Raw genomic sequence first — 26,100 nt, 5'->3', positions numbered from 1 at the left:
TCTGCCTTCCGTCTGTACCCCTCCCGCCACTTCCTGATGGCTCCCTACCTCATTCCTCAGCGCCTGTCACCTGCGTACCCGCGCCCTTCTCCCACGGGGCCGGTGCGTCTCCCTGTCCCCCCACCTCGCCTGTCCCTCTGCGACGCTCCAGGCGTACTCCTTTTTGTGGCTTTTGTGGCGTGTGGGTGGTTGGTTAGTTTTCTCCCCTGGCCCTCGCCCCCTCCTCCCCGTCATTTTCCTTCCTCCCGCCCCCCGTGCCCGTCCTGCCCGTCCTGCCCCTCCTCCCTCCCACTCACACACCTGCCCCTGCCGCCCGCGCGCCGCGCGTTCCCCTCCCCGCTCCGGCGGACGCTGCCAGGGAAGCCCCCTCTCCTCCTCCCCTCTGCGCCCTCCCTGGCGCGTCTGGCGGCGGCCGGCGCTAGCCCTCGCGCAGCGCCCTGTTATTCTGGGTATTGTGTGTAATAAATGTCGGGCCGCCTCACTCTAATCAAGCTCATTACAAATTCTTGCGCGCCCGGGGCCGGAAATCGTGCGCTCCCCCCCTTCCCTCACTCATTCACTAGTTACTTGTCTTTCGGCTTTTTAACTCGCCGCCCCCGCCCCCTCCCCCAATCCCGGCCCTCCAGCCCGGGTTTTAATCCCCATCCCTTTTCCGCCCGCTCCATGCACCCTGCCCCCCCACGCCGCCTTCCTCCTCGGCTCCGCACCCCCTTCCTCCTCTCCTCCCCCCTCCTCCGCCGCCGCCGCCGCCGCCGCCGCCACTTTCTCGCTCGCTCCCGTTCCCCGGACGCGGCGGATGAGCCGGCCCCGCTGGGGAAGGCTCCGGGCGGCGGCGGGTGGCCGGGAGGAGGCTGCGTGCTCGGGGCTGGGGCTGCGAGCGGGGTGATTTTGTATTAAAATGAGGAGGAGGAAGAAGAGGCACCCACAGCGGCAGCGGCGGCGGCGGCGGCAGCAGCAGCAGGAGCAGCGGCGGAGAGGGCTGCAGCCCGGGCGGACGCGCGGAGCCGAGCGGGGCACGGCGGCGGCAGCGACAGCGGCCGGGATGAGTCAACTAATAATTTAATGGGGGCAGAGACGGCAGCGAGGGGTAGAGCTAGCGAGGGAGAGAGCGAGAGAAGCAGCCCCGTCCGGGGACTCGCGCTCACACTCACGCACACACACAAACACACACACACCTCTCCCTGTGCCACCCAGCAACACCCGGCCTCGTCACAACAACAACAGCCGCGGCCGCCCTCTAGCCTGCCCGGGGGCCCAGCCGAAAGCCAGGGCGACTCTAGAGGACGCTGCCCGCCCCCCTCTTTAATTTCGGGAAACTCCTGATCAGTTTTGTCGGGGTTTCTGGGTTTCTTTCCCCCAAAGTCCTAGTGCCATTGTGGTGCTCGTTGTTTACCTCGGACTCTGGACGAGTGAGAGCTTGGCGACTTTTTGGGGGGAGGGGGCGGGGAGTTTGTCGCTGCCTAGGCGGTGGAGGTGGCTGGGGGTGCCTTCTGATCTTCCTCCTCCTCCCCCTCCTCCCGAACCTCTTCTCTCCTCACTTGCTGGGACCCCAGACGCTCACAGCCCCGCGTCAATGGGCAGGGAGAGGGTCCTTGCGGCTGTTGTCAGCGAGGGCAGAATCAAAAGTGGCATTTTAGTGCCTTTCCGGGGCTTTTCTCGCGACCCCCTGCCCCCCACCCTCGCTGTCCCCCGCTAGATGCCCTCGTTGGGGGTGCGAGGCTGTGGGGAAAAGTTTAAGGTTTGTTAATATTAGTCGCGATTGTTGGCGAGGGGGGTGGGGGTGATTGGAAGGGAGGCGAGGTGGCCTTCCCAATGCGCGTTCTTCGGGGTTATTGAAGAATAATATTGCAAGTGACAGCCAGAAGTAGACTTTCTGTCCTCACACCGAAGAACCCGAGTGAGCAGGAGGGAGGGAGAGACGCGAAGAGACCTTTTTTCCTTTTTGGAGACCTTGTCCGCAGTGATTTTTTTTTTTTTTAAGAGAATCCTCAGTCACCACGTCGTTTCCCCAGCACCATCACAGTGTACAGCTCATAACGGGTTTTGCTTTGTTTTTACGATTTCCCCCCAACGAATCACTTGTCAGATCAATTTTATCTTCTTCCTCCTCCCTGCTTCCCACTCTCCCCTCCTCCCCATCGCAAACCCCGTTCTCTGAGGTTAGACATTTTACAAACCCATATATGTTGGTTTTCGAATTGTGATTTTTTTTTTTAAACCCCTTTCTCATGGCTACTCTTCTAGACGTTTATTTCTGCCCTTCCCCCGCTTAGGGGGGCGGGGGCAGGGGAAAGGAATAATACAATTTCAGGGGAAGTCGCCTTCAGGTCTGCTGCTTTTTTTTTTTTTTTTTTTTAATAAAAAAAAAAAAGGACATAGAAAACATCAGTCTTGAACTTCTCTTCAAGAACCCGGGCTGCAAAGGAAATCTCCTTTGTTTTTGTTATTTATGTGCTGTCAAGTTTTGAAGTGGTGAGTTTCAGGTCGGTTTTGCTAATTTCACTCAGTAAAACTGCAGTGTTTCTGTTTCTAGATAGTACTTTGCTTCTTTGTCTCTTTAAAAGGTCACAGTGAAAGCTTGGCCTGGATCGTGCCGGCCATATGGAATGGATAAGGGCACAATCTTAAAATGTGATTATGGGGTTGTGTGGGGGCGAAGGAGGCGATCCAGCTAGAAACTCATTGAAAAGGATCTCGCTTTGCAAAAAATCGATTCTTAAAAAACTAGAATTTCGAGATTTTCTTTCTTTTTAAAGGAAATAATTGTTGTTACTGAGTTCACTGTTTTATTCAGTAATTATCATATATGGTCTTAGTTTATGGGCAGATAAATGGGATTTTCAGAAAGTAGCTTGCTTTCTGTGTGGCAACCAGACATTGCACTAAAATGGGTTGTAACATGTGTAACTCAAAAGAAACTCTTCAGCCTGGCATCTGTTGAGACCATAGTTAGTTCCTGCTGCTGTCATCCAGGCAGGCCTGTTGGAGGTTGCTCTTTTCAATCCCAAACTGAGGTTTGGTGAACTTTAGCCCGGGCATAGAGTTAAAATGAGTAAATTGGGTGTTTTATGCGCATTTAATTTTGGTTTGTAATGTAAAGCTTTTTACACCACGACTTAGTGTTTAATAGATGCTTATAGGTGGGTATTCAAAGGACAGTTTTTCATGACCTATATGATACTTTAGATTGTCAATACATTAAATTATAATGTATCACTTTCATTTGCTGTACAGTTTCTAGTGTTGTTAAGCCTCATGATTACTTAATATGTTTTATAGCATTAACTTTGATGCTGTTGTCTACACCCCCTCCCTTTTTTTCCTCTTAAATTGCCCCAAGGGCTAAAGATTTTTCTTTTCAAATCATATGTTTTAAAATTAATCTTCTGCTCTAGGATGAGGCAACCAATTTCAGAAAAAGCTCTGTGTTATCCACATGAAACGTTATAAAGAGTGTTTTGAATAAGTTAATAATCATCTCTTTCTAATTTTGGCTTTAGACTGCAGTTTAATATAATGGAAAAGAGTAATCTTGCTAAAAAGTGGTTTAAAAAGGCACATTTATTGTTAATGAACCTCATAACCAAAAACAGATGGGACCTCTATCAACGGTAAACCTTTAGTTCTCAGTGTGCCACTCTGGAGTACAAAGATAAATAGCCATTGATTTTTCTCAGACTTTATAGTTCTTCAATTGGCATTCTTAAGGTTGCTTTTAAACTTCCAGATTAACATTGCTGCCCCCCTTTTCTTGATTATATGGTAAGAAGTAGGCTATGGTTAAACAGAAGAAAAAATATTTACAGAAAAGCCATGCTAATACAAACTGGCTTTCAACAAATCCAGATTTAAATAGCTCCAGTGTAAGAATTTACAACAAAAACAAGCTATGTCAAATTACTAGACAGCTAGGAAAAACGGTAATTATTCTCTCTGGTTTTCCTAAATATGATCCCCTTAGTTTCATAAGCTCAATACTTCAACTACCATCAAAGTTCATAAAATAATTCTACGTACCTGTTCTTATCAATTCTAATTAAAACTATACTTTAAAAATGACTTTGATATTGTCTAATCACTTTACTATAAATGATGGGAAAATTGATGTCTAATATATAACTGAAAATAATTATCTGTTAATTTTTTTGAAATTAATTACAATGTTAACGCCATTGCATGCTGAGGTTATTTCTGAATACTGGATATTTTGTTTTACCAGTATCATCAAGGTTTTTTGTTTGTGTGTTTTTTTTTTTTTAATTGAGCTTGGCACTTCAACCTAATGTGCATATCACGAAGTGTATTCAATTTTTAAAAAATATTTATTGTTAACAGCCCTCTATTACTAATGGACACCTAAATACTGACTCTAAAACACATGAGTTTTAATGCATCAGTACGTTGGATATTTGAAAACCCTTCACTTCTTCCTGTTTCTTTAGGGGTAAACTGATCCAATCACATCTTTGACCCAAAACTTGACTAGGTCTGTCACATAACTCTTGGAACTTTGATAGTAGAAAACTTTTTCTGTGCATTAATTTACAAAAGCCAATGGGGAGTTTAAAAAGCAGTTAGATGTTTGTTACCTTCTTTTGAGATGGTTTATGTTTTTTTCATAAGAATTAATATACATACACATATAAAATGTATACATATAAAACATATACATTAGATTTCTAGTATTTTGAACTGTGATCATCTTTCCATCCTTTATTAAAAGTGTTTCTGCTGTATTTTGTAATGTGTTTCTAATTGTTAAAAATCGGGACTACGTAAATGCAATTTGCTGTTTTCTTTTTAGCTATACTTGTAATAATTCTTGTTCTAAAAGTAAGCCCATTTTCCCCCACTTAGTTTTTTTATAGGGCAGTTATCTTTTTATTCATGTGTATTGGTACAGTTTCCACAGATCATTTTGTTAATTTGAATAAGAATGTAATGCTATCATCTAGAAAATATAGTAACATCTGTATCATATCTAGATAGGCCATTTTACAAATACATTATATTTGTGGAGAGATATCTAGAGCTAAAACATTTACATAGGACACATATATACACGTAGGTCCCCACCCAATTATAACGTGTCTTCTTTTTAAATTCTGGCAGGTGATCTTTAGACAGTGACTGAGTATGGATCATTTGAACGAGGCAACTCAGGGGAAAGAACATTCAGAAATGTCTAACAATGTGAGTGATCCGAAGGGTCCACCAGCCAAGATTGCCCGCCTGGAGCAGAACGGGAGCCCGCTAGGAAGAGGAAGGCTTGGGAGTACAGGTGCAAAAATGCAGGGAGTGCCTTTAAAACACTCGGGCCATCTGATGAAAACCAACCTTAGGAAAGGTAAATACTTTCAAGACAAATCTTGAAAAGCTGAAAGCCCTGTTGTCTACACAAGGCCACACTGTGTGGGGGTGGAGTGGCAGAACATGTTTTGTACACTCTGCCTTTATTCTCCTTATGATCGTACATTAGTTACATTCTGGGTCCTTAGTATCAATCACGTTGGAAAGTATAGCCTCCATGCTTGGGTGGAGCGTTCTACTGTAGACTGGAATCATGGAACATTTTGGGTAATAAGGACTGAATTAAATATAATGGTTTTAGTTTTGGCAAGGTCCATTCAAAAGGTGTTATAGTAGAGGATTGTAGGCAGCTGTTTCTTCAAACTAACCTGATTAAGAATAAAACACTTAGGTGATTTGAGAGTTACCCTAGCTTCTTCCTAAGATTCTTAGTTGTAGGGCAGTTTCAGAGATCTTGGACATCTTATGTAGAAGTTTGGTAATGTTATTTTTTGTGGCTTCTTTTCTTAAGAGCAAATTCATTAGCAGTAAAAAATCTGATGATTCTAGTTTTTTATTTTTGTTTTAATTGGGTATTTTTGATGAAGAAAGAACAGATTTAGGCAAGTTTATAAGGGGAAGATGTGTAACTGTGTGACTTTTTTCTACCAATATTAAATTGATGCAGTTTAACAACTTTGACTGTGTTTAACAGTGTTGTTCCTGTAAAGCAGTGCCTACCCTGGGTGTAATGCATGTGCCTCATAAGGAGCTTCATTTTGTGTCTGAATAACATGTATAGGAATCAGATTTTCCTTACATTTGCTAAGCAATGGATAAAAATGCTATATTTTAGCAACCAAGAATATTAAGTAGATAAAGTTAGAAGGCAGAGGAATTTCATTGTGTTTGATGCATAACATTTATCATACAATCATTTATTTTTTCCTTGGTTTGGCGAAAACAAAGAATATATTGATCCTGAAATGAACAGACACAGCAGTCCGTATTGTTAGATCTTTATCTATTAAAAATGGGAAAACAGCACTTCAGCAAATTCTTTGGCCTCTACTCATGATTACCCTATTTATTGATTGTTTGCCAAGAATGTATGCATCTTAAGAAAGCCAGGGTAAGAGCATTAAAAATATAATTTATTACGGCTTTTCAAACAGAGTGCATTAATATTGTACTGTGAAGCACTGGGGCTGTATAAAAAAGACTTTCTGACGCCTGCAAACATGTAAGTTCCATAAATTCCTAAATAGGAGATTTCAGCTGTCTCTGGTATTATGTGATATTTGCACAGCAAACTTTAATGCCAGGACAGTTTTAGACAAGGATTCTACAGACTTCACTGCTCCTTATGGCAGACGTGCTGTTTACACAGGCTCATAAACCTTCAGCAAAAGCTTCTAAGACTGCCTTCAGGTTTAAATCATGTGGTATTTTTAGCATTCAGCAGTGACCAGTGCTCTCCCCTTTAAATGCTGGAAGGTTATGAAGTTGCTGTAGTTGGAACTCTCGCCAAACACTAGCACGAATAATCAGACAGTTCAGAAAAGGCTTGTGTTCAGCATTACTCCCAGAAACGGGAGGGTAACCGCAACAGTTTGCTAGAAGGTCTGTAATTAGATAGTACTATTGTCACTTTATAGCCGTCTTTATTATTTTAGGGTACCTCTAAACATGATCAATAAAATCCACAATAAATCCAATATATTTCAATAGTTTGAAAACCCTGCAGTTATTTCATAGATCTAAGGAAAAGCATATTGTAGAATACATCTGATTCATCCTACAAAAGGAAAAATGAATGTGTACATTTTTGTTGTACTTACCCAACTCTTTGAAGATATCAGGACAGGAGGAGGAAGAACTAAAAGTACAGTAAATTCACTTCCTGCTCAAATGCTTTTTGGTTTGGTTTGGTTTTGTTTTGGATGTATTCTAAAAATGCAGTTTAATTGTAAGAGGGTCTCAGATACTCCAAATAACAAAATTACTAAAGTCTTTTTGTGGGTTTTTATTAACATTTTCATCTTATTTTTCATGTGCATGGTTTCTGTCTGACAGGTGCTAAATGAAAATTATGGCTGAGATGAGAAAACACTACTGAGAAAAAGGGATTGAATGGTTTTATTTGTTTAGGCGATTTTGCCAAAATACCTTCAAGCCAAGGAAGGAATCACCAGTTTGCATATTGCTATTTTTGCTGTGGTCTCCCCACTCCCCAGGTTGTCTTCTGATCCCCGACGGGTTCTTTCTCTGGTATAAAACAGCTGAATGAATGACAAAAATATTGGCAAGCTCTGCGGCTTGTTTTTCATGCCTAGCCTATTGGTACCTCCAAATGAGTTTGTGAGTTTTTCTAAGTAAACCTAAAGGGTTTTGTCAGACCTAGAATCTCTTGTGAACAGTTCACTAAAGCTTTGGTGAAGACTCACATGTAGAAAGATGTAGCTGTTTTATTGCCGGCTTTTGTTCAGCAGAAACGAGCAAATAGAGAATCTTTGAAGGGCCTCTCTGGTGTCAGTAGGAAATCCTGATTTTTAGCTACGGTTGGTGTGCACTAAGTCATCTTCAGAAGTTGGTAGGATTCTGTGAGTCCAGAGGACAGAGCTTATAGAGGCATTAGTATTGTAGGACTAATTGTGGATCCTGGGTGCCCTGTTAAAGTAACCCTTGTCATCATTTATGCTAAAGATGATACCCTTCTGGCAGTTTGCCACAGTACAATTCAGATGCATCTGCTTTTAACCCTTTTCCGTTATCATTGGAAGTCTGACAGTGCGCTGCATAAACACCTTGAGTACCACAGCATTCCGTAATATCAATTTCTAGAAGAAGCCTCTTTCTAATAGTAGTGTGGCCGGTGCTTATTAATCATCTGGCTACTGAGTTACTATATTGGATTAAAATATATAAAGAGAGAGCACACCACATCTATGCAGATTCCTTTATCCTAGTATGTCAGTTTCCTTTTCTATCTCTCATTTTTACCTTATTTACTGTAACAAAGATTGTTGATTTTAAAGACTTATGGGTACCGTGCTCTCTTTTTAGTTAGGTAGGTGGAATGAGTATTTATAAAAGCAAATGTTATTTTTCTACATTATGCAGATATTGAAATTGTGTATTATGAGCACCAGTTTGGTTAAGTACTTTTTGTGGAACCAGTTAGAGCTAATATCTAAAAAAGGAAGAAAATGATTTGTGGAACCAGTTAGAGTTAATATCTAAAAAAGGAAGAAAATGAAAATTTCGTGGTCGAAGATAATTTGTTTGGACACAAACCCAGGAAAAGTTTATTATTAACAAAATCATGTAAGCAGTAGAAAGGTGGGTTCTTCTGAAGATAAATAGTGAGTTATGTTTGCATACTGTATACTACTCATAGCAAATTAGAGAAGATACATTTATTTCTCTTTCGTCACCATTATTATTTGATCAGAAAGGTAATTGCATTCATTGCTTTTGGAAAATGCACTGTTAATTTAGAGCACAACTTACCTTAGGACCAAGTTCATATTCTACTTAAATATTTCTGTTACGACTTTAAATAATATGAGAATGTATATATTTGTGTGCATTTGCCTGTAGTTCTGTACCCAGTCTGCCTTGGAAGCACAGTGAATCTCTTGTGATTATTTATTTTCATGGCTAATTTTTCCTCCCCCCACCCCCAAGCTGTATTTCTGAAGATTGTTGGTTTTCCATCTCTTCTTCTTCATCTTTTTGATAGGAACCATGCTGCCAGTTTTCTGTGTGGTGGAACATTATGAAAACGCCATTGAATATGATTGCAAGGAGGAGCATGCAGAATTTGTGCTGGTGAGAAAGGATATGCTTTTCAACCAGCTGATCGAAATGGCATTGCTGTCTCTAGGTTATTCACATAGCTCTGCTGCCCAGGCCAAAGGTAAATAATGTGTACGTGGGGTTGGAAAAATTGCTTAGCATTCTTTGTTTACCTTGCAGAGAAAGCACTGAATATTTTTATTCAAAGAACTGTAGCCTGTGTATTACATTGGTTCCTTATAGGCTGTGGCTTTAAAAAATTGGCTTAATTCAGTTTGGTTTAGTTAACACACATTTTGCTCATGTGGAATGTCGAGGTAGATTTTTTTTTTAAATTACTTCAGCTGAATCATTAGTATGCTTATTGACCTTAATAATCTGCTCCACTGAGGACCCACAAGGAAGTGAGGAGCGTATTTGAGCAGATGGACTGTTGAGAGTCAATTTGCATTTATGACTGAATATCTAGTTCTGTTTCTTTTATTCTGTTTCTGATGGTTTTATGGGCTGCAAAGTATTTTTCAATGCTGATTCCCACTGCAATAGAGAATCTTATCTAAATCGTAAAGCCATTTAGAACTGGTTTGGCTATGTCTTATTAGAACTTCCTGTAAGTTAGGAAAATGTGGCCTTATGCATAGGTTTTATTGATGGGGTTTTATTTCCAAAATAATAAACAACCCTACAGTCATTTACATAATTTTACAATTTGGAAAGCTAAGCTGTGAATATTTTCATTGACCTGCCTTTTAGAGGGAAGGGAATCATTCAAACAGAAATAACGGTATTGCTTGTGGTAGGGGTAGTAGAAAAGAAAAGAACACCCTTCTAGTAGATACATTATCTGAGGGTAAAATATTTAGTGACATATTCTCTTTATCTGAAATAGGGCTAATCCAGGTTGGAAAGTGGAATCCAGTTCCACTGTCTTACGTGACAGATGCCCCTGATGCTACAGTAGCAGATATGCTTCAAGATGTGTATCATGTGGTCACATTGAAAATTCAGTTACACAGGTGAGTCAAGACAGCAAATCTAGGGTGAAACATTCTTCTTACCTGGTCTTTTGAAATGAAGCTTTTCTCTCTGGTCGACCTTCAATTTTTTTTTAGTCTGTGTTTCAGAAAGGTTAATACAGATCGATTTTGTTACCCTATCCTTCTGCCTTTTTTCCTAACTTCAATGTATAATTTAAAAGCAATCCCCCCCCACACACACAAAAAAATTTGTAGGTTTGTGCAGGTTATCAAAAGACAAGACTTTTTACGTTTAGTCAATTAAATAATGCATCACAAGAAGGCATTTTACATAAAGTTTACTTAAGAAAAAAATATTTTTGCATATCATGAACAGTGCCATCTGTGTACATTTTGTGAAAGACTGTCTTATTCACTATTACCACAGTCTTATTTATTTATTTATTTTTTATGATTTTAATTCGTATGAACAGAGTAATGAAAGGAAATCGGTTAATACATTAAAGCTTTTCGCGATGGCTCAGGAGAAGCAGTACACCTTAAATTGTCTTCCCAAGCGCATCAGAGCAGGAAGGTAGAAGTAACATGAAAAAATAGCCACCACAGGCAGCTGATGTATAATTCATGCATCGATACAGCAGATGTGTTGTATAAAGTAATTAACTAATCGGAACAATCAGGAGACCGAGAGCAATCTCCAGATGCATCTGTTTGATGCGCAAAATGAAATCTGTCTGTCTTAAAGGAATGTTCTGCAGCGGGATGCAATCTTGTAATAATCCCCTTTCTAATCTATGTCTCAAATAGTTGCCCCAAACTAGAAGACTTGCCTCCCGAACAATGGTCGCACACCACAGTGAGGAATGCTCTGAAGGACTTACTGAAAGATATGAATCAGAGTTCATTGGCCAAGGAGTGCCCCCTTTCACAGGTACTTAGCATAGCATGTAATAAATAATAAGACATCATGGGCAACCCTGATTTGAGGTTTGATGGAGCTCCCTGGTTTAAAGCAACTGGTATCTGAAGCAAGAATCTGCCAAAAATGCAAAGTGACTTGACCACTGGTGACCTTTTAAAATATGCCTGATTCCTTGTGAACAGAGCCTATAGGCTTTTTCTCCCTTGGGGAAAAGAGGCAAAGGACTGTTTACAGGAAAAACAGTTCAGTGGAAGACTCCGCTGGCTAATTTTTAGATTTGTCTTCTGAGTGCTATTAGCATGATGGCTAAATTCTCCTAAATGCCCTTATTTAAGAAAGAGTCGAGGTGGTACTGCTCCCACGAAGCTTCGGTGAGAGGGAATGGCAGTGTCAGTGTTAATGTGTAAAACTTCATCGTGCTATCTGAGTAAAATAACAGTACAATTCTTGGATACTTTACTCATTACCAAAAAATTAAAAGTATTTTAGTACAAATAATTATGAAAATAATTACTCTTAACTAAAGGTTGAATAGTTGTTAATTCATTAGGATTTTGTGACCAGTTTTGTGGCTTTGGTTTACTTCTTTTCTGTTTTTTTAAGTAGAATTTTCTTTTTTCCCTCTGAGATGCCTGTCATACCATCAGGGATTTTTGAAATGAAATAAAGATTTTTTAATGATTTTCCTTGATTTCTTTTTTTAGAATAAATTTGGTGGAGGGCAGCTAAAACTCTAGATAGAGACTGCCTACCTGCTTACAGACAGAAAATCAAACATCGTTTTTGATGAAACTCAGCTGATTTCAAATAAAAAATAAAAAGGATGCTGTGAATCTACTCTTAAAGGGCTGCTTTTGTGGTCACCATGTAAATGTGTTATAGTCATCCCTTCAGTACCCAAACCCATTTTAAGGCCATTCCATGATACAGTATAATTAAAATGTTGGTCCAACTAGATTTTTACCAGATTTTTAATGTTTTCTTTTAATTTGAGTTTTAATTCTGAATATTAGTCTTAGCCATTTGAACTTGAACTGTAGGATGCTGCTGTAAACATTTCTGCAGTGGAGAGATCTCAAAGTGTATTTCTGCTATATTCTGAGTAGCAGATATTCTCAAAATGTGTTTCTAATGTGAGGCTTATGAAGATTATTGGGTACCTTTGAAGGGAATCTTGTCAGCTTTGTGCTTCTGTTTCATAGAAACTCCATGCATTTCAGATTTGCTAAGTTACATTCCAACACTTTTACTTTGATATTTGCTAGAAATTTTAGGAATGAAGCAAATGAATTAAGTTTATAATTAATAGCTTTCTATATTCTAAAATAAGCTATAGCCACAGGTTACATATTCTCTGTATTGTTAAGTGTCCATTTCTTGCAATTCAGAGAAAACTCTTATTTGTCATTTCAGTTATACCTACAGCTAATCTCCTGTCTTCCCTCTCTCACCCTTGGAATAGAGAGGATATGAATTTGTAACCATCAAATAAAAATAATTTAAATTAATCACAAATGAATAGGATGATAGAATAAAAGGGTGACTCTTACTTCAGGGACTTTGTTTCGCAGACAACTCCAGATAACATGTTACATGGTTGCTAACATTTGAAAATTTGAAATGATCTAGAAATAAACTTTTTAAAAACTCAGTTAAAATATAATGTAAACACCCAGTACTGGAATCGCATGTGTCTTTATGTTACTACATGTCCCATTGATCTTGGAAGCATATTCAGACAAATACTTAAGGCATTTACTATGAGCTGAAGAAGAGGCTGTCGTTACAAATATTTATTGATACAGTCAATGAGAACTAATTGTTAAATGACATCAACATTCAGCCAATAAACTCCACCTCACTATAACTTATAAATAGAATTGTGAATTTACTTAATGTTATCGTGGAAAATGAATTGCATACAATTATAACATTAAGTGGAATGACAAAATGTAATTCAGGACTTGGTTTTGGAGTCATACATTGGTGAATTTCTATAGAGAGAGGTTTTCAGATATATGGCTTCCTGTGGCTGGATACCTCACTGTAATCATTAAGTGATGGAACTAGGCTACAATATCAACATCAGTTATAATTGCAGTATTCTTTTCCATAAAAAACTTCTAAAAATTATGCATAGTTTAGCAGTGAAAGCAAATATTTGAAATTAATTTAATATTTAATAATATGAAAACATGTAAATTGTTCTCTAAATGAGGTACTTATTTTATATTTTGCTGAATCATCTTCTCTTTTTCTATGAATCTGATACTCCAGTCAGAATGTTTTCAACGTAAACTTTTTCTGTTTGCTTCTTTATTATGTTTTTCTGTCTAGAGTTATTAAAATGAGAGATGCAAGTTCCCTAAAGCCTATGTCCAAAATATATGCCAAGTTTGACAAAACTACTCTTTTTCCTATGGTTAAGATTTGCTGATGAAGATGTCATGGTGAAAAAAGCCTAGCAAATAGATATGGCCTCAGTCTTGAGCAAAATGGGACCTAACACCAAGAAATGCCAAGTGTTAAGCCCTTTCTTCCCCTGTGGAGTGTTGATTCATTCATGGGAGAGAACCTTTAGCATGCAATTCACCATACACATTTTACTGTACAGTAAGGGTTTTATTTTGTTGAATATGATAAAGTACTCCAGTAGCAAGTATGGCTACAGGGGCCCTAAATACTATAGTTGGTAGAAAGTTCACCCTGTGGGCAGGTAAATTCCTTTTATAGAGCAGGGGCCAGGAGGAGTGGAACTGGGGAGCCACCAGGATTTTGCCTGGGGTGTTGAATAAGCCCTGCCTCCAATGCTCTTAGGATGATTGTCTAATACTTGCTAAGCAAATGTCCATTTGGACTTGGATTCTTAGAACCAGAAGGGATTATCCTTCCTAGGCTCCTCCTTTTGATAATTGAAGGAGCCAGTGTCCCTGGAGATTAAAGTCACGGTGCAACGACTAACAAGAAAGTCCTGACTTGCTAAGCCTATGTCCTTGCCTGACAATAAATTTTAAAGTGCTGATTTAGCTACTTGGGAGGCTGAGGCAGGAGAATTGCTTGAACCCAGGAGGCGGAGGTTGCAGTGAGCCGAGATAGCACCACTGCACTCTAGTTTGGTGACAGAGCGAGACTCCGTTTCAAAAAAAAAAAAAAAGGAATACTTACATTTGGGTACAATAATGTTTTCTTTGATAATATTCATAAGGTTTTCTTCAGCTGCAGAAATTCCATAAGTGGGCTTAGTTTGATTTACAACTCATACCTTTATTTCTGTTATCACCTTCCTATCGTAAATCTGCCCAAATAGATTGACATTAATTTATTAAATTCTTTGTACCGTGTGTTTTTTTATTTTTGTAAAATGTTCTAAGACATAAACGCTTAGCTCATTATAGGTCTGAGGTTAGATGTTTTGTTGTTACTTTTGTTTTTTTCGGTGGATGTGGTTAGATAAGTTGGATGGTGCATTCTGAACTGCAGCTAAGGAGAGAATAAACACTGATTTGGGGACAAGAGAGCCTGTAGTCATAAAACTTTTGAGGATATGGATTTGGGAGGAAAATTGGGAATTTAAAAAGTAAACATTTTTATTTATAATAAAACATTAACATTTTGATGCTTATTTTCCCTGGAGTTTTAGAAATTGCATTTAAAAACTAGATAAATATATATACATTCTGATACAGGGTAGATTCATTTTGTTAAGTAAAGGTCAGCTGTTACTTCTACCAGCGTAATGTCTTCCTTCTAAAAATGTTTAGGTCAAATATTTCATGGAGGTTTTAATCTGATTTGGGCATTTTTACCTTCCCTCTTTCACCACACATGTGGGCATACATACTCGCGCGTGCACACGGGCACACACACACATCACAACTTTCACATTTTTAAGGCATTGGATTATTTTCTGTCTTATTTCTCACCTGGAAAAGATATCTTTAAGCCAAGTTGTATAAAGTGGGTGAGAAGTGTTATTTTTATTTTCAAGTAGCAAAATATATATAAAATAAATTTAAATTTGAACATTCCATTTAGAAGTAATATTGAGAAAGATGATTTTCCAACTTTCCTTTTATTCACAGCATCCTGGGATCTCAAATATGTTGGACAATTTATTTATTAATGGAAAAATAAATTTGAAAAAGAAACTACCTCGTGCTCCTGAAGCTTAGCTTCAGTACTGCTCTCCTAAAACATGACAGTCATTTCCGTAGGAATTAAATACACTTAGGTGTTTAGTTGATTTTCAGTCTGTATTATAAATGATACTGGAGCAACAATTACAAATCTATCATGTTATACAAATGTGTTTTTAATAAACTGTACTTTATTTCACAGTTTTTGGACTGAAATGACATGTTTCTTAAAATTTTAAATCAGTTTTAGTAATCACATTCTTAAGAGAATAGCCAGCATCAGTGTTCGTATACTGCATTTCACATGAGAGTCTAATCTATGAACTTTGTTCACATTCATATATTCAAAAGTATGTATTGACCGTCTGCCGTATGCCAGGCATTCCATTTCCTATGTAGTGTTAAGGATATAACATCTTATTAGTTGAAATAATAGTATTACACTTTGATTTAGTGCTTTTGATGTATCGAGAGCACCTTTGGTCCCCCTAAGTAGGATATAGTCTTATATCCCCATTTTTAAATGAGGAACCTGAGGCACAGAATGTTGACATGAGTGAGCGTCCATGGCTACATCACTGGTGAAGCAGAAGGGTGAGACTTCATACCCAGAGCCCGTGAGCTTCACCAAGTAGCCTTTTCATCACATACCACAGATAAAGGAAGTTTAAAAAAGACAAAATGAAAGCCTCTCAGATGAATTGGATAGGTTTTATAATATGCTTTGATTTCTCTAAAGTAGTGATAACTACTTGTAGTTTTCCAAGTGTATTTATTCTCATTGCTGAAAATTTTCTTTACCGTGTTTTGGTTTTGTGTCTTTGATTTTTTGTTTGTATGTTGTCTTGTTTTAAAAGTACATTGCTGTCATATCAAGCCCCTAATCATGGGTGATCTAGACAGGAACTGACTTTTGGGATAACTTGGTATTTGGGACGTTCCAGAAGATTTGCCGGTATAGTTCTGTGCAGTTACTTCTCTTTCCTATTCTTTCATATCCTCAAGACCAGTAGGCATAATTATGCTAATAGCCCTTTGTTTTGAACCCCAAGGTAACATTAGTCATTTTCATTAGAAATAGTGGGCAGATGAATTTCTTGGGTCTGTTTGAAAATACAGACTCCAGTCATCAGACTGGTCTTTTACGAGCAGCTCCATTTTAAAATAAAAAGATTCCTGTTTGAGATGAGCTGGAATGATTTTGTACTTGCCCCTTCCCAGTATAAAATTATCTTATGTTTAAACATCATATATTTTGAGGAAAAGCTCTACAGAGAATCTTCTTTCCTTTTTAAAATTACAAAACTTTCCCTAGTTTTTACCCTACTGACCGTGGGAATCTTAGATTATAAATATCTGCTTTGCCAGGCACTGAAGTACTTGATACTAATTGGATATTATGACCACTTTTCAGCAATTGTATTACTGTAATGGTGGGATCCATAAAGGAAATGGTAAACCTGTCTTATATGGGTAGTTGTGTGAATTGCAAAACTTATATCAAATAATTTTTTTGCCTCGTCTTTTGAACAAGTCATGACATCATTCTAGTTCCTTTTTCAACTTAGTGAGATGTCTGCTCTGTGTTAATATTATAATGTGTATAATCTACAACAGAATTGTCCTCCAAATTGCAAGTTTTCCTTTTTGAATCTAATATATCAGGCTCATTTTTAGATGACTTAGATGCATAAGGATTTTATCGTAGCTTGATGTTAGCTCTCTGTAACCTTTCAGATATATTAATCAAAAAAGCCAAACTTAATAAAGCATCTAACTTAAAATGGATTGATCTCAAATATTTTATAGCCACTATCTTTTCACAATAGTAGAATGTAAAAGAGTTTAAGCTATGCCAATTTAGAGAGTGCTTAACAATGTGTAATTACTTTATTTTCACTTAATAGATTTTTACCTGTGCCTTGTTTCAGATCTGAATAGGTTTCCTTTGACCTCAAAATCACTAATGCAGGGAAAATTACCATATCATGAGAGTATTTTTCCTCTTTCTTTTTTTTGCCTGATGCTTAGAATAATAAATACTCCCAAGGCTTAGGAGTAGACATGGCCTGAGAGAAAGCCTATTAAATGCTATTTTCTAATGGTTTTAAAAAACAACTTAAACAAATCATGCTACTCAAACTGATTCTCCTGCTAAAACAGAACTAGTTTTAGAGTATATTTTAGACATCTTTTTTTCTCAATTACTAGTTAAACTTGAAGTTGGGCTCTATCTGGATTTGCTTTATAGATCTGCTTCATTTCATGCCAGATTTGGGCAAACCATGAACAACCCCCAACTCCAGAAAAAAAAAAAAACCTGATAATCAAAACAAACAGATACACGATCTCAATTTCCCCCTCTTTCATTGGAAACTGCTTGATTATAACGTGCTCTGAGTATAAAAAACATAAGAGAGCCTTTAACATAACAGAGGAGAGCCTCAGCCCTGGTTCTGCAGCTCATTGCCAATTGAAGTAAGGAACGCTCTGGCTGTTGGGACTTTTAAATCTAGACTTAAAAGTTATTTGTTCTGTTTAGCATTTTTAAAATGATTCTATTAGGAATTGTATGTGCTTCAGTTTTAATTTTAACTCATAATGATTGTAAAGCACCCTGGGATGCTTGCATGAAGGGCGCTACAGAAATATAAGATTGTATTGTGTTCTAATATGCAGTCTTACGGGTGCTGGAGTTTCATCATGGACAATTCATAAGATTGCAGAATTCCTCATGGCAGAGAAGGTGGCTGACTTCTTTAGCAGTCTTTTTCTCTCATTCTTACTCTGAAACTTTGTTCTCTTTAGTCATCATCTTTCTCTCTTAAAAAAATTGATTATTTTCTATTGTAATATTTTCCCATAGAAATGCTAATCTAATTTAGTTTACTCAGGTTGAAGATGCACACCAGTTGATAGTTTGGAAGTTAAGAAAAGATTAAAGCTTTAATTGCTAGCACTATTTGAGATCACATTCTTATCTGAATAACAAGACATGGTACTTCATTACTGGATACCACCAACTCTCTCAGGCTTGTCCCATTTTACTGTCCACCTAGTATTTGTTCCAAGGCAGTTCAGAAATGTAACAAGTATTAACTTTGTGAAATGTCACAATGAGACTCTTCTCTGTATTGAAACTCCTGTGTTATGATAACATACGACACAGCTTGATCTAGTTTTCTTTTTACTTTTTAATGGGACTGTTTCTTTGGAGTAATGGCATTTCTTCAGCAACTTCATTGTGTTACTTTTTGTGTGTTTTTGTTTGTCATTGCTCTCTAGCATCACTTTAATTAGCTCTTAGCATCGTAGGAATCAGGAATGTGAGTTATGTTGTGGCCAGCTATATGAGCTTGGGCAGCTGACTCCATGACTCAATTTTCTCATCTGTAAAGTAGGAAGATAATAGTACCAATGTCTCGCATTGTTTAGAGAATTAAATGAGCTAGTACTTAGAAAACATTTAGAACAGTTTTCAGTCCTAAAGTGTGCCATAACTAGTTGTTTTTCTAAAATGTGGGCATTGAGAGTTTGAAATCACACTTGTGCATGCCACATGGTCTATGTAACTCTCTGGCTACATGGAAGATTTTGGTGCAATCTTCATTTTTAGTGAAAACAACCAAATACTTTTCATTTGTGAAAAAATTAAAAGACTATATTATAACTCAATCTCAACATTAAGGAACACTTACAGTCATTATAAAGTTATGATGTATTTTAAATTGGAAGTGGAAGACTGAAGCTTATACTTTAAATAAATCCATTTGGAAGTTTAGCATATATGATACCCTAGGCTAGATAATGTCAAGTAGAATAAAGATACCTGATGGGACTGTTACCAAGAGGTGAGCTTTTCCCAGTGTCTTTTCCGTTAACTAACTTCGCCTGTACTCCCAGCACCCAAGGTTCTGTCCTCTCCTTATGTGCCCATCGTAGCATTTGCCACATTGTTCTGAAATAGTCTGGACTAACTAGGCTGTGTACACTGTAATTGTCCCAAAGGAACTAAGTTGTATTCATCACTGTCATAGATCCTGACACACAGTAGGAACTCGGGAATATTCGTCAGACTTAAACAATCTTGTAGGATTTGCACATGTTTATTTCATAAACCAGTATACCATGTCAGTAGTTGTGTTAGAAGTACATTATACTTTTATCTACAGTAGCCTATCTTATGAAATATTTTCCTATTATACTTAATTCCGTATTTTTACCTAACAAAGAACAAATCACTTCTGAATTTTTCTCTAAGAAAACCTACTGACATTCCAAGCTGTCTCATGCTTTTGTATATTTGATAATGTTCATGAATATGTGTACTAAACGTTTGTAAGCACAAAAACAGCCTTGGAGTTACAGGGAACTCAGAGGTCTGAATGCTTAAAAAGACCTGATTATACATCACAGTTAAGGGCAAGCTTTAAAAACATATGCAGCATTTCTAAATTTTAAAATTTTTCTTCCACAATTGTACATGTATTTCAGCCTGGCTAATAATTTTCATTTTGTCTCAGTTACATTATATTTGAGACCCACACTTCTTCACTATTATTTTCATTTGTTTATTTTCTTCTCATATTCAAGAGTAAAATAGGAAATTTTCAATAACAGATAATTTATAGACAAAGATACTGATGTTGCCAATACGGAAATGTTAACGGTATCACCCCATGTTCGCTTCCAGCGTCCATTCCTCAGTTGTGTTCTAAAGTCTACATTTGGCATAAGAGACTCCATTTAAGGCTATAAACATGCAGTGTTTTAAAGTCAGCTGTATACAGGTCTAGAGTCACCTGAATTTAGAGAGAGCTGCAAGGGTAGATAACTGTTCAGCCATTCCATAATGGGCCTTAGGGACTTGGTTTGTCCACTTTCTGCATGATCACCAGCTCAGCCTGGAAAACACATGTTTAGTGATGGATGGAGCTCTTTATTATATGATTTACAACCCATTCCAACACATTTTTATCATTTCGCCATAACTTCTAATGAGATGATTACCAGAGGATGGCATTTTCCTACACTGTGAAGGATTTTCATAATATTGATTGAGATGAAGCCAGATTAATTTGATTTTTCTTTATGATCTAATCCAGAGGTGACATTGGTTTATGTTTATCTGGTAGACATGGGAAGTCTTATCTAAAAGCTAACAATGATGAATAAAACACAGAAATCAAAGCTGTGGTTTAGCCCTCAGTCTTCTGTGAAGCCTTGGATCAGATCTGAGTGGGGTCCATGGACCCCACAATCTGCTCCAAGGTTTTGTGCAGACCCTGAAATTATAAGCCAATTTTGGGAATGCACGGAGGACAGCTTTCATAGGTTTTATGTAATTTCCAGAGTTAGTTCTGTGGCCCTGTAAAGAGCTAAAAGCCAGGAGGTATTTTACCCCCAATTTTTAGGCAGTATGGCTTAAAAATCTAATATGCTCCTGTACAGAAGGAATGCAAAGAGGTAATATAAAGTCTTCCTGTGAAGAGTTACAGAACCTAATTCTAATATTTACTTTTGGAAAATGAATTGCTCGAAGTACTTTAGTTGTTTTCGCTCTGTGGTTTAAGGGTTTTTTGGTTTTGTTTTGTTTTTTTAAAAGGCTCTATTTAGGACCTCTGGAACTTAACACGAATTTGGTATCTTTCCAGATACTAGAAATTGTAATCTCTAGAGAGGATGAGCGATTTAACCACACAAGGGCATCAGAGAAAGAGATTTCTCAAATGGGTACATTGGTATAGAGTGCCTAAGATTCAGAATCAGGAAACAATTTTGGCAATAAAATCAAATAAAATTCCTTGGATTCATATTTCTCTAATGAAAAACTTGTGAAAATTCTATTTGGATATGACATAATATATAAGTTAATAATGAGTGTATTTTAAATAATCATAAGCAGGATGCCAGTGGGGTCGTAACCTTCCTAAAAATAAGACTCTAGTTGGAGACATTTGCACAGTGAGTACCTGAGAATGAATAATGTGCGCTACAATTGAATCTTTTTTAGTCACTCTGTTTGAGAAGACATACAGATTTCATAGACTTTTAAATCTGTTAGAGGAGACGTTGGAGATTATCTAGTTCAGTTCCCTTCATGTTACAGCTTCTGTGTGCAGTTAATTTGGAATATCACATGCTCTTAATATACCTTTTAAAAATATTTTATAGTTTAAGCCTTTACCAGTATATTCATTTGGTTTGAGTAAGGTTTCAGTGTGATAAGAAAGGTCTGGCTAGGTACTTATACAAAAGGGCAGAATAGAGAATCTGGTCAGAACATACTATCAGGGCACTATGTAAGTTATTTTAACTATATGGAAGAGCCATATAAACTGTGAACCAACATTTTCTTTTAAAAGTTATGAATTGAGTATTTAAATAAATAAAATTTCTGTGCTTTGATATGATCACATTTTCATCTTTAAGAAATATAGTAGGAAAATTAAAATAGAATTGGATGTGTTCTCTTTGTGCTTCCTTTTGTATTCCTTTGGAGCTTTGTACTGAGTTTCCAATTTTAGCAATGTGCCAGGGTTACTTTGTATGAAAATGCCATTTTCAGGCACTAGGATTGATCAAGATGGCAAGAGCCATAACTATGAGAACTGGAGTTTAAGTAAAATTTAGAAGTGATTAGTCTCTTCTCAACAAATTGAGATTCCAAATATGCCCCAGTTGTATCTCCCAAGAGAATAGCTTAGAAAGCAATAGAGGATCCAGAGGGAAAGATTTGGGAAACAGAAGCTGACAAGCACAAACAGAATATTGCACTTAGAAATCCTGCCATTCGCTGTCATAAATTGAAGCCCATTTCCTGTCCTTCCCACCCCAAAATACCAGATGGGAACTACCTGTTAATTTTCAACAAATTCATTTCTTGTCAATATATCATATCTCATACGATGCCTCTTAGAGCTTGTTTGTAGTATTTGGTGTCCTTTGAGATTAAAAGAAAACCTCATTTACGAGGAATCCCTGTGAAAATTGTATTGAATGTGTAGTTGATGTGAAGTTAAAGTTTGACCTTTGAATTTTCCATGGACAGATAAAAAGCTGCTGTAAAAAATCAGGCCATAGGTAGTCAGGACATGCACAAAGGGGTGGGAGATTAGAATGTATGAAGTTGAACTTCTCAAAAAATAAAAATATAATAAAAGCCAGTAGTTTGACAGATTGTTCAGTAAATGCTCATTTTATTGAAAACTACAAAAAGGTGCTTAATGCCTTTGCGCCATTAATACAATACATAAAAAGGTTACTGTCAAGATTAGTGTTCCATCCCTGAAAATTAACTGTAGGGCTTTATACATCACCATGCATAGACTGAGAAGTTAAAGGTTTTTTTTTAAATACACATTTTGCATTGTGCAGGCATTTATTTCAGAAAACAATTATTTTAGACTTTGTGCCAAAGACATTAGGAATGATGTGCTTTCATTTAAAGCACAGACATAACAGATATGTATTATAAACAGGTAGAACCATGAAATTTTCCTTATAGAATAAAACCTGTGCAAGATTATTTCCCTTGCTGTCTCTCTAGAGTATTCCAATTCAAAACATACATTCCTTCCTACAGAAAAAAGATATTCAGATTCCTTAGTTGAAATTAATTAGCATTCAGAAACCAGATAGCATGTTTTTGGGTATTCATGAGATCTCTGTTTGAAAAAAATGTTTTTAACTTGTAGAAATGTGTTGCAACACACAGATGGGAAGAAAAAGAAAAAAAAAATCTCTTTAGCAAGCACTGTGTGTAAAAGGAATATTACATTTTGCACGCTCCTGATTGCTCTGTGTAAACAGTTTTTGACATCTGTCTTTATAGTTTTCGAGGAGAGGAAGACTTTGTTAAAAGAATCATTTTTATACAGCAGTCACCATTTCAGTCTTGCTTTACCTGTATTATGAAAGCAGATGGTCTGCATGTCTTTTGAATATTTATAACTATCAAAAACAATCTCTTGCTATTCACCCTTAGGCTTATGAGATGTCAGGACTGTTCTGGTTGAAAAAAAATCATCTTGGGTGTTTACAGAAAGAGGATTACATTAAGCTGAAATGACTATACATTTTCCAGTTTAATATTTGTCCATCAGCTGTTTAATCGTATTTAGATAATTGTGTAAATAAGATGTTGTAGCCCTTGCCCTCTCTGCTGATGGAGCCTGAAAGCTTTAAACATGGGTGAACCACCATTTTGTAGATGCTCTTGCTACTCCTCCCCACCTCAGCTAAACCATCGGCAAGTCCTTGATAAGTTTTGATCATGATATCACAGTCCTGTTTTTTTCGTTTTGTTTTGTTTTTAAAGTAGTGCACAAAAAGCAAGTATGTAGATCATATGAAATACTAGGAAGCTGCTGGCTTCCGGTACAGGCTGTTTAGTTTATTAGGGTATATTGTAATATGCAAATATGGTACAGCACTCCAATTACCCTTTAAAGCTGACATGGTTTTCTCTTTATTTTCTATGAGCATGCACAGCTCTGAGGGTATTTGGAAAACTTTTGGTATAGTGGGGGTTAACTGTTTTTTGACTGGAAGCTGAGCAATCAGAGATAACAGATTTTGCTGTGGTTGGTTGATTTGGCAGAAAAGCATGAACAGTTTTGGTTTAAATGATTGAATAACCTGATTAGCATTGTTTTGGGGTGTTTTTTTTTTGGTTGTTGTTAAAGACACAACAAAGCAATTTTAAGGGTAATCAGATCACTGCCTTTCCCCATCTGATGAATCTTTTTTTGAGAAGGCCTCACCTCTCTCAAAACTCCTTCATTGGCTACTGAGATGAACAAGTAAAAAAATAAAACCATCTTCTTTCATTTTTTAAACGTGTTATAGATATATACCTACAGTACATATGATATTGTAGCAGGGGTTTAAAAGAATAAAATTTTTTGAAAAATTATGTAACCTTAACCGATTCCTTGTGGTTTTTGTTTTTCAAATTTAAAAGAGCTAGAGTATTTTAGAGCAAAGGTTCAGAATGTTCTATCTATCTTTAAGTTAGGCTTTAGAAAAATTCCACCCTTACCTTTTCACAATTAGAAAGGTTATAAATAATGTATTTGGCTGAAAAGGAAGCTCAGCCTGTGGCAGATGGTATCATTCTAGAGTACTGGGGTTTCTGTGAAGATGGCATTCTTTCAGATCGGAACTTCAGCAGACTCTCAGAAAGAACCGAAGCTCCTCATAGGGAGTAGACATGTGCTTTATGGATCTTAGAAAAGCTTACAACTTGGCTCCTAGGATGAGAATATTGTGTCACACTGGGGTTATGAGACCCACAGCCAATTTCTGCCAACTTTGAAATTGTATTTCCCAACACTGGAAGCTGTGGCCTATTTATTGGTTGGTGTACCGTGTAGCATTTGAACTTGGTATTTCAACCGACTGAGTTTTGTCGGTTGGTTTATTTTATTCTGTGAACATTGATGTTTTATACAGACCAGCCACTGAATAGGAAACTTGCCATACAAGTTGTGTCTTTTTCAAAGTGCTTTGGATAGCTTATATAAATAGACACTGAGAGAGAACTGGAATAACATAACCACCGAGCACTGCAACTTCCGAGACATCTGTGTGGATGTATTTTGAAAAACCTGGGAAGGGATCTCTTGCAAATTAATGAACAAAGGTTCTTGAAACTATGATTTCTATCACGACAGCCAAAGCGATGGATTTGAAAGATTCGTGTCATAGTTAAGCTGCTATTATGTTTGACCTTTAAGGGGAAAAAAGGGGAGGATTTCTGGTGGCTTGTTTCAGTGACCCTTTTTATTGATCACCTAGTCTGTGTCCAGCCCTCTGATGAGTCCAGGATATATTCAGATGAGACCTAAGGCCCACAGTCCAGTGCAAAAATAAACAGCAGGATGAGTGCTCTGGTGCAGGAGGTTTGGGAAGTTAGGAAAGGCCTCATGGAAGCAAGGATGCCCAGGCTGTATCCTGAAGGATGAGCAGCTGTTAGCTAGAGATGGGAGAGGGCATGGGCCGTGCATCCAAGCCAGAGGAGTGGTGTGCCTTCTTGATGCTTTCTACCAGATATAGGCCAGCTTCAGAAAACACCACCAAATTGGAGTATGAGAAGGAAAGAAATATTTCCCCGTGGTGTTTTCCTTTACTATTCCTTGTACCAACTTGTAACTTAATAATTTAATCAGTATACTTCATTCTACATTAAAAAGACTCAAAATACTGTATATCATTTGAAAATTTTATCTGATACTCAAAACATAGTCACCTGATATGAAATGTGATCATATAATGAAAGCCCAGTGATGAGGAGGAGGCAAAGGATTGTCATAGTAATTAATATCTCTTCAGTCTATATGTAATATGTTACAGGCTCTGTGCTAATTGTATCACATCTATCATTTTCTGTCCAAGGGCAGATACTATGTCTCTTCAAGCCATTATTTTCCTAGTGACTTGCCCAGTGCTTGGCACATAGTAGAATTTAAGTATATGCTAAATGAATTTTTAAAATGCCTGAATTGATGGATTCTCAGAACAACTCCATGAGGTGTATGCTATTGTCATTCGCATTTAGCATAGGAAATTGTGATGGAATGGTCAACTGTTTGACCCAAGGTCATACTACCAGTGTGTGACACATCCTCCCTTGAATATATGTTTATTTCTATTCTGTTTTGTCAGATGAACATTTAGTGTTTATATTAATGCATGCCAGGCATTGAGCTAGAAAATAATATGGTGCCCCAGACCTACGTGAACTCACAGCTTAGTGCAGTCTTTTTAAACCAGTACCTCCTTTTAAGTGACGCAAGAATCCCAAGCCTTTCTAACATGGAACTTGGCCTACTATCTGTACATCCCACCACCTAGGAAAATTTTACCAATCATGACTTTTTTATTTGTGTTATCAAAACAGTATGTGTTTTTTTCCTGATATTCTAAATTTAAGATTACACTACTGAATATGATTTTTCAAATGCCATGTGCA

The 26,100-nt window shown here is 37.6% G+C and overlaps 1 protein-coding gene across 10 annotated transcripts in view; it reads left to right on the top strand.

The window, feature by feature from the left end:
- SATB1 (SATB homeobox 1) overlaps window positions 1-26,100 on the top strand; it is a 98,564-nt gene that overhangs the window by 20,626 nt on the left and 51,838 nt on the right. For 6 of the 10 annotated variants that reach the window (XM_063602724.1, XM_034955947.3, XM_008951645.4 and 3 more), the window contains exons 2-5: window positions 5,113-5,347; window positions 9,035-9,211; window positions 9,980-10,106; window positions 10,875-10,998. In XM_063602724.1, coding sequence (XP_063458794.1) covers window positions 5,137-5,347; window positions 9,035-9,211; window positions 9,980-10,106; window positions 10,875-10,998 — 639 coding nt within the window. In that variant the 5' untranslated portion in view covers window positions 5,113-5,136. Of the gene's footprint in view, window positions 1-722; window positions 2,484-5,112; window positions 5,348-9,034; window positions 9,212-9,979; window positions 10,107-10,874; window positions 10,999-26,100 lie in introns of those variants that run through there. The other 4 variants (XM_063602723.1, XM_063602725.1, XM_003826187.6 and 1 more) reach the window with 4 other exon arrangements.

Source organism: Pan paniscus, chromosome 2 (assembly GCF_029289425.2).
Source record: "Pan paniscus chromosome 2, NHGRI_mPanPan1-v2.0_pri, whole genome shotgun sequence".
Taxonomy (NCBI): Eukaryota; Metazoa; Chordata; class Mammalia; order Primates; family Hominidae; genus Pan; species Pan paniscus.
Note: the sequence above shows the minus strand (reverse complement) of the source record. Positions and strands in the feature narration are given on the sequence as shown.